The sequence below is a fragment of the Cervus elaphus genome, chromosome 15 (assembly GCF_910594005.1).
Source record: "Cervus elaphus chromosome 15, mCerEla1.1, whole genome shotgun sequence".
NCBI classification, from domain to species: domain Eukaryota; kingdom Metazoa; phylum Chordata; class Mammalia; order Artiodactyla; family Cervidae; genus Cervus; species Cervus elaphus.
In genome coordinates this window covers 87497957-87514959 of record NC_057829.1, presented here as the reverse complement: position 1 = coordinate 87514959, position 17003 = coordinate 87497957, and the positions used below count along the sequence as shown (strand labels likewise).

At 43.6% G+C, this 17003-nt stretch overlaps 1 protein-coding gene across 3 annotated transcripts in view; it reads left to right on the top strand.

Annotated features, from left to right (window-relative positions):
* ADAM12 (ADAM metallopeptidase domain 12) overlaps positions 1-17003 on the top strand; it is a 381565-nt gene that overhangs the window by 284988 nt on the left and 79574 nt on the right. For all 3 annotated transcript variants that reach the window (XM_043926044.1, XM_043926045.1, XM_043926043.1), the window contains exons 9-11: positions 6-175; positions 3666-3750; positions 10093-10241. In XM_043926044.1, coding sequence (XP_043781979.1) covers positions 6-175; positions 3666-3750; positions 10093-10241 — 404 coding nt within the window. The remainder of the gene's footprint in view (positions 1-5; positions 176-3665; positions 3751-10092; positions 10242-17003) is intronic.

Below are 17003 nucleotides of genomic sequence, written 5' to 3'. Positions count from 1 at the left end.
CTCAGTTTTACCGACCACTGAACATTCGGATCGTGTTGGTGGGCGTGGAGGTGTGGAATGACATTGACAAATGCTCCATAAGTCAGGACCCATTCACGAGCCTGCATGAATTTCTGGACTGGAGAAAGATGAAGCTTCTGCCTCGCAAATCCCATGACAATGCCCAGCTCATCAGGTAAGGTGTCTGCTGTCTCTCCTTTGCTTCAGATCAAAGAGTACCCCCAGCACACCCGCCCTCCTCTTAGCCTCCCCTGACAGGCAGTGAAGCTGCACCTGTTCTTCAGAACACACTCTCTGGACCAGGGCCAAAGGGGGCTTCTCATCCCACACTGACTGCAGGAAGGCCATCTCAGCTGAAATTGGGGGCTGCTGAAAAAGTCTTTCTTTGCATACCCTGGGAAACGTATCCCTCAAGCAGATGTCTTATTTCCTTCTAGGCTTTGTCTTTTCCCATTTAGGTTATTACAGAGTATAGAGCAGAGTCCTTGTTGGTTATCTATTTTATAATAAATCCAGTGGTGTGTATATGTCAACCCCAAACTCCCAATTTATCCCTCCCGCTAGGCTTAGTCTTGATATAAAATTGTCCTGAGTAGTATATTTTTTAAAAAGCTCATTTTCTGCCATTATTAGTGAAAAATATTTATGCAAGATCTGAAGATAGTACAGTAGAGTGATCCTGTCGACTGCCTGGAGAAAAAAAACTTATTCCTCCTGTTTTGTTGTTTCTCTTGGTTATTTAGATCAGAGAATACCAGCAGTGTCCAAGATAAACCTTGTGTTCTATTATTTAATCAATGTGTGTCTTTTGGGGGCTTCAAACATAACAGATCCACACAGTAAACCTCCCTGTTCTTGGGAATCTCCAGTCTACAGGGAAAGTGAAAGTGTTAGTCACTCAGTAGTGTCCAACTCTTTGTGACACCATGGGCTGTAGCCCACTAGGCTCCTCTGTCCACGCAATTCTCCTGGCAAGAATTCTGTAGTGGATTTCCATTCCCTTCTCCAGGAGATCTCCCTGACCCAGGAATCGAACCCAGGTCTTCTGCATTGCAGACGGATTCTTTATCCTCTGAGCCACCAGGGAAGCCCCTACTGGGAGGAGATAATAATAAACAAGAGTATTTCAGAGCATGATAAGTACCATGAAGAAGAGAAACTAAGGAAAAGCATGCCTATAACATAGTACATTGGTAACATATTACAGACTCCTTTATATCAAGTAAAACACATCATAATCTAAGATTGTATGGAGTAGATTTTTTCCTAAACTGAAGAACTTTTTATTAAAATTTTTAAACAACTTATACCATTATTTTTTTAAGTATGTACTTATTTGTTTGCTGGTACCAGGTCTTAGGCATGCAGCATCTAGTTCCCTAACCAGGGACCAAACCTGAGCCCTCTGCCTTGGGACCACGGAGTCTTAGCCACTGGACCACCAGGGAAGTCCCAATTTATGCCATGACTCTGTTCTCATGTAGCTCATATCACTGAATTGAAAGCTTTGGGGTCAGAGACACTTTCCTGTGACACACTGGATCTAGTTTACTGAACATTTATAGGAAGTTGAAAAGCAGCCCTACCCTATGCTCACTTTAGAAAAGGCCTTCGTCTGAACTGAGGTTGTTGGCATTCTCCGATAATTGACTTTGGCCACTTCTCAGGGTTGTTTCTTTTTTTTCCCCCACCCCTGGATATTTGCGGTTGCCTCATATTTTATGCATTGATTAATCCCGAACTACTAAAAGTAGAGTCAGAGTGTTTTGTTTTGATTTCTTCCCCCAAATGGAGCCTGTCCAATTTGAACATCTGGAAATAAATTAGCCTCTTATATAACTTTACTATTTATATATATGTTTAATTGTATCTGTTAAAAGGGTCTATACAGATGTAAATATAAAGCTGTGGTCCCTACAGCTATTACACATGAGTGTAATAGGATGGCTGGCTGGCTGGATGGATAGATGAATGATTGGATGCATACATACAGAGATGAAGTTTTATTTTGCCTATACTTATCCTTTTAGTCCAATTGAGCACTGCCAAAATGTATAACTTTTCAAATAATGTGTGGTATCTGTCTGTGTACATGGCCAAGAAAACATGGCCATTTATTTGTTTTGCTTAAAGGAGATTCAGCAAATACAATGTTTGATTTTTTTTTCTGGAATGGGGCAGAATGGAGCAGAAAATGGGGCAGGAGATAGAAAGAAGGATTGTGGTGGGGCATATCTTTATTAAACAGGCAACATTGTTATGCTAGGGTTCCCAGATAAAATTACAGGATATTCTACTGAATTTGAATTTCAGATAAACAAGGAATAATCTTATTTTTTAACTTTTTATTTTGTATTGGGGGATAGCCAGTTAAGAATGGCGTGATACTTCAGGTGAACGGCAAAGGGACTCAGCCATACATACACATGTATCCACTCGCCCCCAGACTCTGCTCCCATCCAGGCTGCCACATGGCTTTGAGCAGAGTTCCATATGCTGTACAGTAATTCCTTGTTGATGACCCATTTTAAATACAGCAGTGGTATGCATCCATCCCAAACTCCCTAACCATCCCGAGACCCTTTCCTTCCCTCCAACAACCATAAGTTTTTCTCTAAGTCTGTGGGTCTCTTTCTGGTTTGTAAGCAAATTCATTTGTATCATTTGTTATTAGATTCCACATATAAGGGATATCATACCATATTTCTCTTCTGACTCACTTCACTCAGTATGACAATCTCTAGGCCCATCATGTTGCTGCAGATGGCATTATTTCATTCTTTTTAATGGCTGAGTAATATTCCATTGTATATATGTACCACATCTTCTTTATCCATTCCTTTGTCTATGGATGTTTAGGTTGCTTCCAAACACCAACTATTCAATTTTTAATTTTTAATTCACTAAGTTAGAATTCATAGCATTGCATTAAACAGGCCTTGATGTCATTACTTATTCACTAAGATTCCATGTGGGGAAAACCTTCTCCAAAGCCATGAAGTCTCCTTCTGGAAGCTTCCTCCTAGGTGCTAAGACTTTATGGGTGCTTCTGCACTCACTCCCAAGGGTCAATCATTTTTCTGCTGTTTTTATTTTTGCAAGCCATATTAGCAGGACATTTTGGAAAAGTTTGGGTTTCTGGCCTAATTGTAACCCAGTAACGTTACCCAGGAAAGCAAAATTCAACAGCAGCAGAGAATCGAGTAAAGCATCTAATGCATTTCATTTCTTAATAGTGATTCTCTCTCTCTCCCCGTTACTCTTTTCAGCCCTAGCAACAGCAGATATTGTTTAAAAGGAACACCCCACCCCCGGTTCACTAGGAGACAGACAGGTTACAAATTATAAATATACAAGTCATGACTGGTTGTTGCCCCGCATCTTGAAAACAGAAATCTTTAAGGATTACGGGATGATGAGGCAATTGGAACACACATTTTTAGAAGAACCAAAGATAAAAAGCACCTGCAAACATATTCTCATGCAACTATTCCCATCTTTTTTAAGATTGGAATGTAGTTGATTTAAAATGTTGTGCTAGTTTTCATCTTTATATATGCTTTTGCAGTTTTTCTGCTCTTGGAATGCAGGAATGTCCAACAGAATTTCAAATGTTAGAAAGCTTCTCTATACTGATTTAAGAGAGTCCTTTCTTTTATTCCTAGTGGAGTTTATTTCCAAGGGACCACCATCGGCATGGCACCAATCATGAGTATGTGCACGGCTGAACAGTCCGGGGGAATCGTCATGGTAAGCCAGGGGCATGGAGAAGTCGACAGCAATGTCCAGACCTAATTCTCTTGATGATTTTTCAGGAAACTTATCAGACTTTGTAAAATTAGGTTCTTTTTCTTTAATGCTCCTTGGATATCATTGTTGTTCAGTCGCTAAGTCATGTCTGATTCTTTGTGACCCCGTGGACTACAGCATGCCAGGCTTCCCTGTCCCTCACTGTCTCCTGGAGTTTGCTCAAGTTCCTGTCCGCTGAGTCGATGATGCTATCTAACCATCTCATCTGCCACCCTCTTCTCCTTTTGCTTTCATTCTTTCACAGCATCAGGGTCTTTTCTAAGGCGTCAGCTTAGATATATTTCTACCCTATTTCTGCTTATGGTCTTCCCTACCCAACCGTATTCTGCTGCGGCTAAGTCGCTTCAGTCGTGTCCGACTCTGTGCGACCCTATAGACGGCAGCCCACCAGGCTCCCCTGTCTCTGGGATTCTCCAGGCAAGAACACTGGAGTGGGTTGCCATTTCCTTCTCCAATGCATGAAAGTGAAAAGTGAAAGTGAAGTCGCTCAGTCGTGTCCGACTCTTAGCGACCCCATGGACCGTAGCCTACCAGGCTCCTCCGTCCATGGGCTTTTCCAGGCAAGAGTACTGGAGTGGGGTGCTATTGCCTTCTCCAAACTGTATTCTAGGGACTGTTTAAAACAACACACCGAGCTGCACATAGGAAAGGTGAGGGTGTAAAACTAGTTCAGTGGAAGCCAATCTACATCTTTTATGGAGGAAAAGTTTCAAGTGAGAACCTCCAACCAGGAAATCCTCCCAGCGCTGGGATGAGCCAGGGCACTGGGGTTGCCCTCATCACTCAGCTTCTGGGATGGACTGTGGTCTCACCAGATATTACCGTTAGAATGGCTTTCTGATGGTTCTGCCTCTAGGCCCAATAGCCAAAAGTCTGAGGTTTTTAACTGTTTACCACTGCGAATGCTTGACATACCTCCTTGCCAGGGTCCAATTTGTCTTTATACTAACCTTATTCTTGGAAGGCAGAGACCTGGGTTTATTGCTTTACAAGGATCACTTTTTCATATAAGAGCTATATATGTTTGTAAAAGGAAATAAAACGGGGAGACTATTTGGGACTTGTTCCTTCTGAAAGTAACAGGGAGGTAACTTTGATGGGCTCCCCTTCGTCGGGTAACTAAAGGGAAGACTCTCATCCCATGTGGTTTCAGACCCTGATGGAACAATGTAGTATCCCCTTCGTACCAGCCCTCAGACAGGGAGTGTCCTCAGAGACCATCCCACCCCCTCTGTTAAACAAACAGAGCCTTGCCCTTCCAAGAAATCGTGAATTCTTCCACATTTTTCAAACAGAACATTTGTGAATATTTGATTGTATTAAAGGGCTGAAGGAGGAATATTTTGCTGACTTCTATTTGCTCTTCACGTACTGCCCACCCTAATCTTCTTAGTGAATATCTGCATGGAATATTTTCCTCTCCTCTGGGTGGCGTGGGTAATTAACATAAACACGCACTAAATGTGTAGACTGAGGAGGCTCTACGGAGGGGTTGCCCCCACCCAGTGGACTTCTGGCTTAAACAGTCCGCCCTCTGGTTTTCTTTGAACCTGGAAGTCACTGGAAAGTTTGTTTTCTGTTGGTGCCAGGTTCATTTCAAGTCAGATCCCAACTGTATTTTTAACAGAGTAGCCTGTAAAGTTTTAAGAGGGAATCATTTTCTCTTTCATGGTTCCATGGTCAGTCGCTACTGACTTTGCCACTTAAAACTTGGCATAAATATTTTTTAGGGCTGAAACTGAATTCCTTATAAGCATGGCAGGTCTGCAGCTGTGGCCTGTTAAACGTTCTTATGACCGATCTGATTACATAAAGAGGCTTTTTAAAGTTCACATCCTTTATTCTGTTTACATGCACACATTTGATCAAGATTCCGTCTTTGAAAGCAGACAGGGAAGACTATTTTCAAAAGATGAAAATGGATGTGGGAAAGAGACACAGGTAAATACACTGCATCAGAAGTCAAGTCCAGGCCAGAATTAATTAACAAGTAGTGTGTTTGACAAGCCAGCCAACAGTGAAGTCCATCCTTAGGCACATTCTTTATTTGCTTCACATGAAGAGAACTGGACATGGAACAACAGACTGGTTCCAAATAGGAAAAGGAGTACATCAAGGCTGTATATCATCACCCTGCTTATTTAACTTCTATGCAGAGTACATCATGAGAAACGCTGGGCTGGATGAAGCACAAGCTGGAATCAAGATCGCCGGGAGAAATATCAATAACCTCAGATATGCAGATGACACCACCCTTATGGCAGAAAGTGAAGAGGAACTAAAAAGCCTCTTGATGAAAGTGAAAGAGGAGAGTGAAAAAGTTGGCTTAAAGCTTAACATTCAGAAAACTAAGATCATGGCATCTGGTCCCATCACCTCATGGGAAATAGATGGGAAGACAGTGGAAACAGTGTCAGACATTATTTTGGGGGGGCTCCAAAATCATTGCAGATGGTGACTGCAGCCATGAAATTAAAAGATGCTTACTCCTTGGAAGGAAAGTTATGACCAACGTAGATAGCATATTAAAAAGCAGAGACATTACTTTGCCAACAAAGGTCGGTCTAGTCAAGGCTATGGTTTTTCCAGTGGTCATGTATGGATGTGAGAGTTAGACTGTGAAGAAAGCTGAGTGCCGAAGAATTGATGCTTTTGAACTGTGGTGTTGGAGAAGACTCTTGACGGACCCTTGGACTGCAAGGAGATCCAACCAGTCCATCCTGAAGGAGATCAGTCCTGGGTGTTCATTGGAAGGACTAATGCTGAAGCTGAAACTCCAATACTTTGGCCACCTGATACGAAGAGCTGACTCATTGGAAAAGACCCTGATGCCAGGAAGGATTGAGGGCAGGAGGAGAAGGGGACGACAGAGGATGAGATGGCTGGATGGCATTATCAACTCAATGGACATGAGTTTGAGTAAACTACGGGGGTTGGTAATGGATAGGGAGGCCTGGCGTGCTGTGATTCATGGGGTTGCAAAGAGTCAGACACGACTGAGTGACTGAACTGAACTGAACTGAAGAGAAACACCATGTTGGCTGAAAGCGCACAGCTCCTTTAGTTTCTATCAAATTCTTGAGGTCAACAAAATCAATATCTTGACCAGATCTAAAACATCCAGACTTTCTCCCACTGTGTCTGAAGTTAAATTCGTGAGTGTTACATGTAACCGTGCCTCTTTCAAGGACCCACAAATCTAAGAGGAAGGAAATCCTGTCACAAGGAAGCAGGAATCCTGATTGCATTGGAGATCTGAGTTCTGTACCGTTTCTCCATTTTTCTGAGATTGAGCAAATCTTTCATTTCAGTTACCTCAAGCCACGCCTTTGTATCTAACTGGACTAAAATAGTCTTGGTTTGGAGATAATGCCAGTAATAAAGAAATAGGTTTTGTTTTATTAGAAATGTAAACCCTTTATCAGGGTCTCTTAAGAGACATTCTGTTTATAATCACCTATATGTGGAAGAATGTGAAACAATTAGGCAGTTCAAAACAAAACCACGATATTCAGTGATATAAAAGAATTTAATGAAGAGTCTTTTTTAAAAAAAAAAAAGATGAATTCCTAGAATTTTGTACCAAAGCACGCTAAATTCAGCATTTTCAGATTGAAGAAAATTGATTTCCTGAAACATTTGTGAAGCTTCCTACAACAGGAAACTATAAAATCTAAACAAATAATTTGTTAGGTATTTCATTTATTCTAAGAATAACTTGGTTTGACATGCCACTCTTTTCTTAGACTGAGGGCTACTGAGAAAGGCAGCTACAGCTTTAACTGCCAGCAAACCTACAAAATCTTACATGAGCACACCTCTATCAAGAGACCCCACAAAGATTATCTGTATCAGGAACAGCATTTTCTCTAAAGCAGGGGTCCCCCCCCCAAAAAAAGAAAAGAAAAATAAATAAATAAAAAATAAAGCAGGGGTCCCGAACCTCTGGGATCTAATGCCTGATGATCTGAGGTGAAGCTGATATAATACTAATAGAAATAAGCTACACAATAAATGTAAAACACTTGAAACATCTCAAAACCATCCCCACCCTCTCCCCCGTTTGTGGAAAAATCGTCTTCCACAGAACTGGTTTCTGGTGCCAAGAAGCTTGTAAAGCACAGTATCACTGTTTCCTGAGAACCCCCACGTTACCTCTTGCAGCACAAAGCAGGCTTCAGAAAGTCGCCTTCAACACCCGGTGATGCACAGGCGTTTGCAGAAACACCAGTCATGGGCACCCTTTCTGCAGATCATAGTCACTGATTAAAGGCTGAGTTAGTGATATTTTAAAAATTAATTTCTAATATCTCTTTAGCCAAGCCATGCATGCACTCCACTAAGTTGGGGGTGGCCAAGCAGCTCTTGCTAGATGGAAAACCCACCTTCCAAAACCAAGCAAAAGGTTGAGTGAACTCCCAGCAGCAAGAGTCAGAGAATCAGGATGCCTCCTGACAAAATGAGAGCAGGCAAGTCGCGATCTTAAGACTCATGAAGAAACAAAGAGAGAAGAACCAAATTAACAAAATTAGAAATGAAAATGGAGAGATCACAACAGACAACACTGAAATACAAAGGATCATAAGAGACTACTACCAGCAGCTGTATGCCAATAAAATGGACAACTTGGATGAAATGGACAAATTCTTAGAAAAGTATAACTTTCCAAAACTGAACCAGGAAGAAATAGAAGATCTTAACAGACCCATCACAAGCAAGGAAGTCGAAACTGTAATCAAAAATCTTCCAGCAAACAAAAGCCCAGGACCAGATGGCTTCACAGCTGAATTCTACCAAAAATTTAGAGAAGAGCTAACACCTATCTTACTCAAACTCTTCCAGAAAATTGCAGATGAAGGTAAACTTCCAAACTAATTCAGTGAGTCTTCAGACACTTTATTCAATGCAATTTGCTTTTATGGTGAACTATTATAAAATTTCCAAGTATCCTTCTTTACCAAGTAGACAGCAAGAGGCATACCCAGTAAGAATTTCTCAGATCCCGGAGAAATGGGGCCAAGGGGCACCTTCCAGGACTAACAGTCCTGCCAGTGCCCCCATCCCCGCAGTGAGCCGCGGCCGACTCACTCCTCCCAGGAGCCCCTCCAACACTAGCAGCCCTGCTGGATTCCAACTGTTCCCCTGCTCGAATCTTTTGATGTCCAACAAGATAATGCATCTGCTAACAGGATGAAGACTCCATGGGTATCATGGCTGCCAACTCAAATGAAAGGGAAAAGGAGTCGATGAGAGACAGTAAGCAAGAAAGATGTATACTGAGAACAAGCTAGGTATACTGCATAAAACAATATTAGCAAGCATGGTTCAACTGTCAAAAAAAACAAAGATTGCTCAGATCTTATTTAGACTGTACTAAGTATGCTTCCTCTCCTGACTTTCTATCAGCATCTTCTCAATCAAGGATAAAATGGTACTTATATTTCCCATGAAGAAATGAGCTGCCTCTTCCTATTGTTGTACAGTCACTAAGTCGTGTCCGACCCTTGCGACCCCATGGACTGTAGCCCACCAGATCCTCTGTCCATGGGATTTCCCAGGCTAGAATACCAGAGTGGGTTGCCATTTCCTCCAGGAGATCTTGCCGACTCAGGGATCAAACCTGCGTCTCCTGCATCTCCTGCATCAGCAGGCGGATTCTTTACCACTTGAACCACCTAGGAAGGATCGCCTCTTCCTTTGAGGCGGGACAGCGTTTTGCCTCATTCAGTAGAATTGTGTCTTGTGAGAGCTTGTAGGATGCCAGAGGGAAATGATTGTCTTGATTATTTCATGTAAAGACACGAGGAATCCTATATGTATTCATAAGGAATGCATTCTTCAGCAGAGGGGGCCCCACACTAGTTTAATAAAATAGGTCAAATCTTTAAGTCTAAACTAAATAATGGGGCTCTATCCTTGGGCTTCCCAAGGGGCACTAGTGGTAAAGAACCCGCCTGCCAGTGCAGGAGACCCAAGAGATGTGGGTTTGATCCCTGGGTTGGGAAGATCCCCTGGAGGAGGGCCTGGCCACCCACTCTAGTATTCTTGCCTGGAGAATCCCATGGACAGAGGAGCCTGGCAGGCTACAGTCCATGGGGTCACAAAGAGTCAGGACACATCTGAGCATAGCACAGCACATCTTGGTTCCTTATAGGAGATTGGATTCCATCAAATGTTCACGAAAGATAAATGTCTGGGGGGCAGAGCTGGGAGGGAAGGGGGTGCTGGGAAAGAGGTCAAAAGGCTGTGACCTATACATTGTGCCCTTGTGTTTTCTTTGAGGACCATTCAGACAGCCCCCTGGGCGCGGCTGTGACCCTGGCACACGAGCTGGGCCACAATTTTGGGATGAACCATGACACCCTGGAGAGAGGCTGCAGCTGCAAGACGGCCGCCGACAAAGGAGGCTGCATCATGAACCCTTCAACCGGGCAAGTACCCTTGCTTCGGCTGCTCCTGGAGCCGGGCTGTGGCCGGGGACGCGTATCAGGAAACAGCTGGGCAAAGAGCTCCCTGGTTTTCTGGCCAGAGCACCCGTGGAAGCTTCCAGAAAGAAAGTCCATGGACCGGGCTCCTCAGAGAGAAGCACCCGGATTGCAGAGCATAGGGCGTGTGGCCTGAGCTCTTCACCTAGAAGTGGTGGGCCCGGATATGGCCTTTGTTTAGAGATCGCAAATAACCCTGGAATTCCCCACATGTGGTTTTGATTTGCGCCTACAGCTCCATCTGGGCCTGGTAAAGCCACCGGGCAAAGGGGGCACAATGAGATGGGTCCCAGGTGGGGAGACGCGTCTTCTCTCTGGGTTGGCCCTGGGGCGAAGGATCTAAGTGTCAGTAGCTTGGGAACTTGTAGGGTCCCTACTGCTGATACCACATCCCCTTCTCAATCTTCAGTGACTTTCCCTCCTCCGTAAGTTACATCATTCTTCCTTGCTTCATGGTTTTTTGAAATTCTATACTTGGTCCACCCAGAAAAAAAAAGGAAGACAGTTTAATTATTGGAGCATTCAGAGGAGGTGGAAATAGATGCAGCTTGGAATGATTCCAGATTCCAATGCATTCCTACGCCTCTAAGGGTCCCTCCCAAACTAGATGTTGTGCTAAAGTAGGAAGATTTTCATTAGTGAAGGAAAACATGCCCTTGTGATGATGCCAGCTTCTTTTTTATATCCTGAGACCTCCCCAGTGCTTATCTTCATGGGACTTCCTAGGCCAAGCCTGCTCCCTGGGTTTGCCAAAGGAAGCCCTGGCGGCAAGAAGCAGGTGCCAATGGGCATCCTGAGGGCTGGCCTCCGTGAGGGCATGATGTTCAAGGGGCACCTACTTAAAGAGGATTAGAAGTCCCAGTGGAGGGATGGACCGTTACAGAATGCGGTAATGCTTCTGCAACTGATAGACTCGTGGGCCTCCTCCCAAATGGCTTGTGAGGCTGGACTGCAGGCTCACATGGTGGGCGTTGTCATTTCAACGGAGCTGGTCCCTGAGCCATCTCATCCCAGCAAGGCCCTGCATCTCCAGTCCATCGGCCATCGCCACCATCAGCACAGATATGCATCGTTTTTGCTCGAGGTTCTGTCTTAAGCACAATTCAAGGGACTCACCAAGACCTCGTAGAAGAACTTGCTCTCTGAGCCTGTGATGGCAGAAGCCAAGAACCTGAGCCGGAAGTGAAAGTACTGGGTTAGCCAAAAATTTCATCTGGATTTTTCCATAACATCTTACAGAAAAACCCAAATGAAATTTTTGACCAACCCAATATCTTAGGCCCAGTACCAACAGGAAGTGAAATGCTGCAAAACTCTAGATTTCAACCAGGGGAACATCCCCAAAGCGGGGCAGTTTGCTCCAAGAAATAATGTGCCCCATGTCATTTAAACTCCCTGGGCAGGGGCAGAATAACTGTTTGTTGGGTATTTGGGGCAAATAATTTCTCCTTGGGGGTGAGATTGGGCCAGGGCCCGTGGCTCCCCTCTGTTTCCAGTATTCCACCGGCCCAGGTAGGGTCCAGCGTCACAGGCAGCTCGCTGTGTGAATCTCTGAGGGTGAGATTGGCAGAAAGTTGATGTGAAATTGAGTGGTTTTCATGCTTTCTCATTCTTGATGAGCTCAAAGTGGTCACAGGAAATTCACTCTGTGCTTAATATCCCTGATTATCAAGTAGGCACAAATATACCAGCCTATATTGCCTCCAAAAATGGCTCTCAAAGACTAAGAAGATTGTGTTGTTAATACTGTTAATGATTCAGAACTCTTGATTAAAAAAGGCAAATGGAAGAGAAGAGAGTCTAGACTGGGAACACTACACTGGGATTTTAAGAGACCTGAGAGCCTCAATTCTGACACCAGCTGTTTTTGGCAAATAGACAAATTAGTAACCCCACTGGCTCTTACGTTTTTATCAGTAAAATACGTGAGTTAGTCTTTATCCTTCTTCCATTCCTTACTTCCATCAATCTATTCATTGTTTGTTTCATCTGCCTATACATCCATCTGGTCCTGCATCCATCCATCTATGTGTTCATTGTGTACATCATTCCATCCATCCATCCACCCATTCTTTTGCTTGCTTGTTCACACATTAAACAAATACTCTGACCCATGTATTTTGTTGTGGGGAACACACAAATGAGCAAGACCCTCCAGTTCTAAAATTCACAGAATTCTGGAGGTATAATAGCAAGGCACTGCTTTCTGGTACCCTCTAATTTTGTGTAAAGCCCTTCAACTTGGAACGTCTTCATGACAGTGTTTAAGGATTCGAGCCAAATTACCCTGGAGATATTTGAAAATCATAGGTAGAAATGGTATTGTTAAGAGCTCAGCAAATCACTTTAAAAGCTTTTTTTTTTCTTTTCTTACCAGGGGTTTGCTAATAGCCTTTCCTTGATTTATACCTTATTAGCGATTTCTAAGTTTCCTCTTTTGCTGAGTTTGTGCTTTTGTGTAAATCTTTTCTATTTGGTTCTCATTTGTGATCCCACATTCCTGTCCAGAGAGTGGTGTTTTTAATTTTCTCAGATGGAGAGAAACTTCCTAAGCAAGTGGGTGAATTAATCACAAAAGCCCACAGTAAGGGGGAGGTCGAGCTGTTCCGGCCACCTCAGTCATCCATCACCCATTGTAGAATTTCCAGGCTGCTTTTAATCTCCAGCATTATCTCAACGTGGTCATTCTCTTACCTCATAGGGTCCCCATGAGAGTCAGAGAGTGGATTAAATGAGATCATATGTCCTTGTAAATTACAAATCACTCCACAAATAGACAGTGGTGTTATTATTATTGTTTAGCTCACAGGAACCTTGGAGCCATTGAAGCGTTAAAGGCTCTCTTTTTTTTCCAGAGTTCCTGCTCATAGTTGCTGGAAAGCGCTTCTAGTGCCATGTGAGCACCCATGGTTTCTGCGAGAATGGCTCATTTTCAACTGGCCCACGTCCAAACCTTCCTCCCGACTTCCTCCCCACTGCTGATTCAGACATGAGTGGCAAATGTTAAAAATGTGATTTAAGTCTCAGCCCCAAAGGTGACTTGCAAAGAGATGAATCAGGGACAGCTTTCATGATACGAAACTCTCCCAGAATCAAAAAGAAACAAGTGTTGCAGATGGTTTAAAGAAAAGAAATGCATTCCTTAATACCCCTTGTTTATTCCTTATCAAAACATTCCAGAATTCTAACTCTGAAATTTCACCAACTGCCGTCATTGACGAATGGGACCCAAAGGCCTGGAAATGGAGGGTGGAGGAGAGCTCTTTTAAACATGGGTGTCATGACTTCAGTTGCATGTTACAGAAATAGTTGGAGGGGGTGTCCTTATGGGGTCATATCATTAATTACTACAGGTCTTTGAGTGTGTGTGAGAGTGTGTGTTTTATGTCTTTGGATAGTTAACATTAAGACCTGTCTTGGAAATCACCCTTTGGCAAAAGCAAAATCTGGGGATTGGAGTAGGAGTTTGAACTCAGTTGAGTCCATCCATTAATGAGCTTCTTGGAGCATTTGGCCTTAAGGGGTTGAGGGCTAAGTATGCCACATTTATGGGAGTAAGAAAAATAATTTGAATAATGTGAGCACTTTGGGGAAAGAATATTTAGTATAATAGTAAATGTCACTTCCGAGAGTAGGAAAAAAGGCAGGGTTAGTGTTCAGAAATTACTGTCAGAACCTCCTCTTATTTTTTGAGGAAAATTTCCTGTTAAGATGAGAGTTGGAGTCATAGAGCCATCTCATGACGGGATACAGCTGGACTAAAACACACAGTGACTCAGTTCCTGCAGTGGGTTATGCACTTGGATAGATGGTGGAGTTATTTCAACCATGAACAGGAGAGGTCCTTTTCTTGACCTCATGGAACTTGAATTCTTGTGAGGAAGACAGCCTTGGAAAGCAGTAAATTAAAAACTGCAGGTTAAAAGGAGATCTGTGACGAAAGCAAAGGAAGAGGGTGGAAAGCAGACGTGTTGGCTGGGGGGCCAGACGTTAATTAGTGGTTTGGGGAAGAACTCTGTGGAGATGACGTTTAAGCCAAGACCAGAAGATGTCCCAAGTAGCTCAGCGATAAAGCATTTGCCTGCCAATGCAGGAGATGCAAGAGATGCAGGTTTGATCCCTGGGTCGGGAAGATCCCCTGGAGGAGGGCATGGCAACCCACTCCAGTATTCTTACCTGGACTGAGTCTTTTCTGTTTGGGATTTCACTTTGTTGTTTCTCCAGTAAGATTCTTTAAGGACTCTACGTCCAAAGACCACAAAAGAGCACTTCCACATTGTACATGTGTGTCTCTGAAAGGAATTACTGCCATAGTTTTCATGCTGATCCTAAGATTGGGAGTTTGGGGCTGTTGAGTTTTGTTTAATCTGACAAACAACTCTCAAGCAGAGAATGTGCTGCCCCATTGCCAACAGGCAGTGGTGGGCAGTGCATTTGGCACCCAGTATAATGTGGGCTGAGAAAATAAAGGAGCGAGGGTCACCGCTTGCTCATGAGGGGTGTAGATCAATTACATTCCGCTGAGGTTGGGCGTTCACGAATACCATCTACAGCTAGATCAAATAACCACGTTTAAGGTGGAAGCATCGCCAGTCCACTTCCGCAGAAGTGTGGATAATTGGCTCATTCGATTCCGTTTAATTCAATTCAGGAAACATTCATTGCATGCTTCCTTGCTACACAGCTGTCCAGACGTGGAGCACAGCTGGATGGCTCCACCCAAGTTCACCCTCCTCTCTTGAAAACCGAGAGGATGTGGGCTCCACCCTCAACCTCGGACAAGCCAGCTGCGTGAAACAGGGCTGGGCAACTAATTACAGCAAAACCTCTCATTGACTCAACTAGTATTTTGGGGTACCTGTGTGTCTGATCCCAAGGAGCAGAGTGGGCCAGCAGACCCAAATGGCATGAATCCTGACTTCTAGACCCTTCTACCGTGACGAGGAAGACAGACAAGCAAACTGGTGATTGCAGACCCAAAGCTCAGGGCTCTCCTCCAGGACATTTTGGGTGCCATGGGGTTTGCAGTCAGGGTGCCTAATCTATTTATACAATACTGGGTATCATAACTTCATCTATAAATATTTGAATTGTGCCTCTTAAAGATAAGGAGAAAATTTTAAACATTACCATAATCACATTTAACACCTTTAAAAAAAATTACCAATAATTTATTGTGAACAAGAAGCAAGGTTGGAAGGGGTGTGCACTGGGAATATTCCAGAGTGAAGTCCAGTCTGAACCAATCCCAGAAGAATTGAATAGGGTTCGGCTGACTTTCCTTGAGAATTCCTAGCTCGTGTTACAGGAAATTTGAATTTATATTTGAGGCAGCTTGTATCCCGATGGCTCAGATGGTAGAGAATCTGCCTGCAAAGCAGGAGACTCAGGTATAATCCCTGGGTCAGGAAGATGCCCTGGAGAAGGGAATGGCTACCCACTCCAGTGTTCTTGCCTGGAGAACTCCATGGACAGAGGAGCCTGGCGGGCTACAATCTATGGGGTCGCAAGGAGTTAGTTAGACACAACTGAGCAATTATCACTTTCACTTTTCTATCTGAAACTGTGATTCAAGAAACTAAAATTGACTACTTTTCAGTGAAAACTTCCCAAGTTTCAGATGTGGTAGGAATTGACAGAAATCCAATGTATCTGGAAAGTCTATACCTTTCGAAAAACTTGCTTTCTTGAAAAATCAGTGCAAAACATACATAATTAAAACTCACCCTTCAAACTTTTGAAGTTTGAGGATCTGTCTAAGGTCTTGAAATATGCTTATTATAAAGAGATTTTATGAGCATGGGATTGGAGAAGATTATTTCCCCTTATCAGCCCTTCATTTGAAGGTGAGTTTTTTTTTTTTTTTTCTCAATGAAAAGTTTAAGAAAGTCTTCACTTCTTCCAAGTACAGTGGAGGGAATGGAAATCTTTCCCCAAGGAATTAAAAAAGAAATACAAACAGCAACAAAATGAGGAAGTCTAGTAACGTTAAAACACTATAGGTTAGAATCGATTTAATTATCCAACCAGAGTAATTGAGTTGGCTACTTCCCGACGTAACCGTAAAGGGGAAATCAACTGGCAGGAGAGTCCCTCAGTACAGACTGTATACTTATTTCCTCTCCACAGGATTAGATTTTGCTCACTAAAAAAATGAAAGAATTTGTCTGCGACCCGTGCAGACTTGGGATAGTAATAGTCACTGCCCAAGGGCATGTAGAATGTCTGCTCCTCTTAAGCTGGCTACAAACCAGAGGTCAAGCTGGGAAGACCATTCCACATGGCCTCTCCTCCTTGAATATCCAGCTTGGAGGAAATGAACAGAGGCAAAGTTGACTTGGACCCTGGACGGCACTGGGGTGTCCTCTGTCATCCGTCAAAGGTGTGAGGTGGGTGTGCTTATAGCCATTTGATGGAGCTCAGAGAGTTAAATGAATCGCTTATGTTTTCAAAACTACCCAAGTGGAAGCCCCAGGATGTAAGGCTGAGTCCCCAGGAGCCACGCCCCTGACTCTCCACCTTGCTGTGACTTAGGTCCAGTAAACACGTGCGGCAGCGGTGAACCTCAGGAAGAGGAGAAGGGTGTCTACTTGGAGGTTCTGGTCAGAGGAAGATGCTCCTGCTTCCCACCTCAGGCTCCCAAGGAGCTCCGTGGTCCAGACTAGATGGCGACTGGGGCGGCCATGCCCCCCTGCCTCCCGGCTCCTC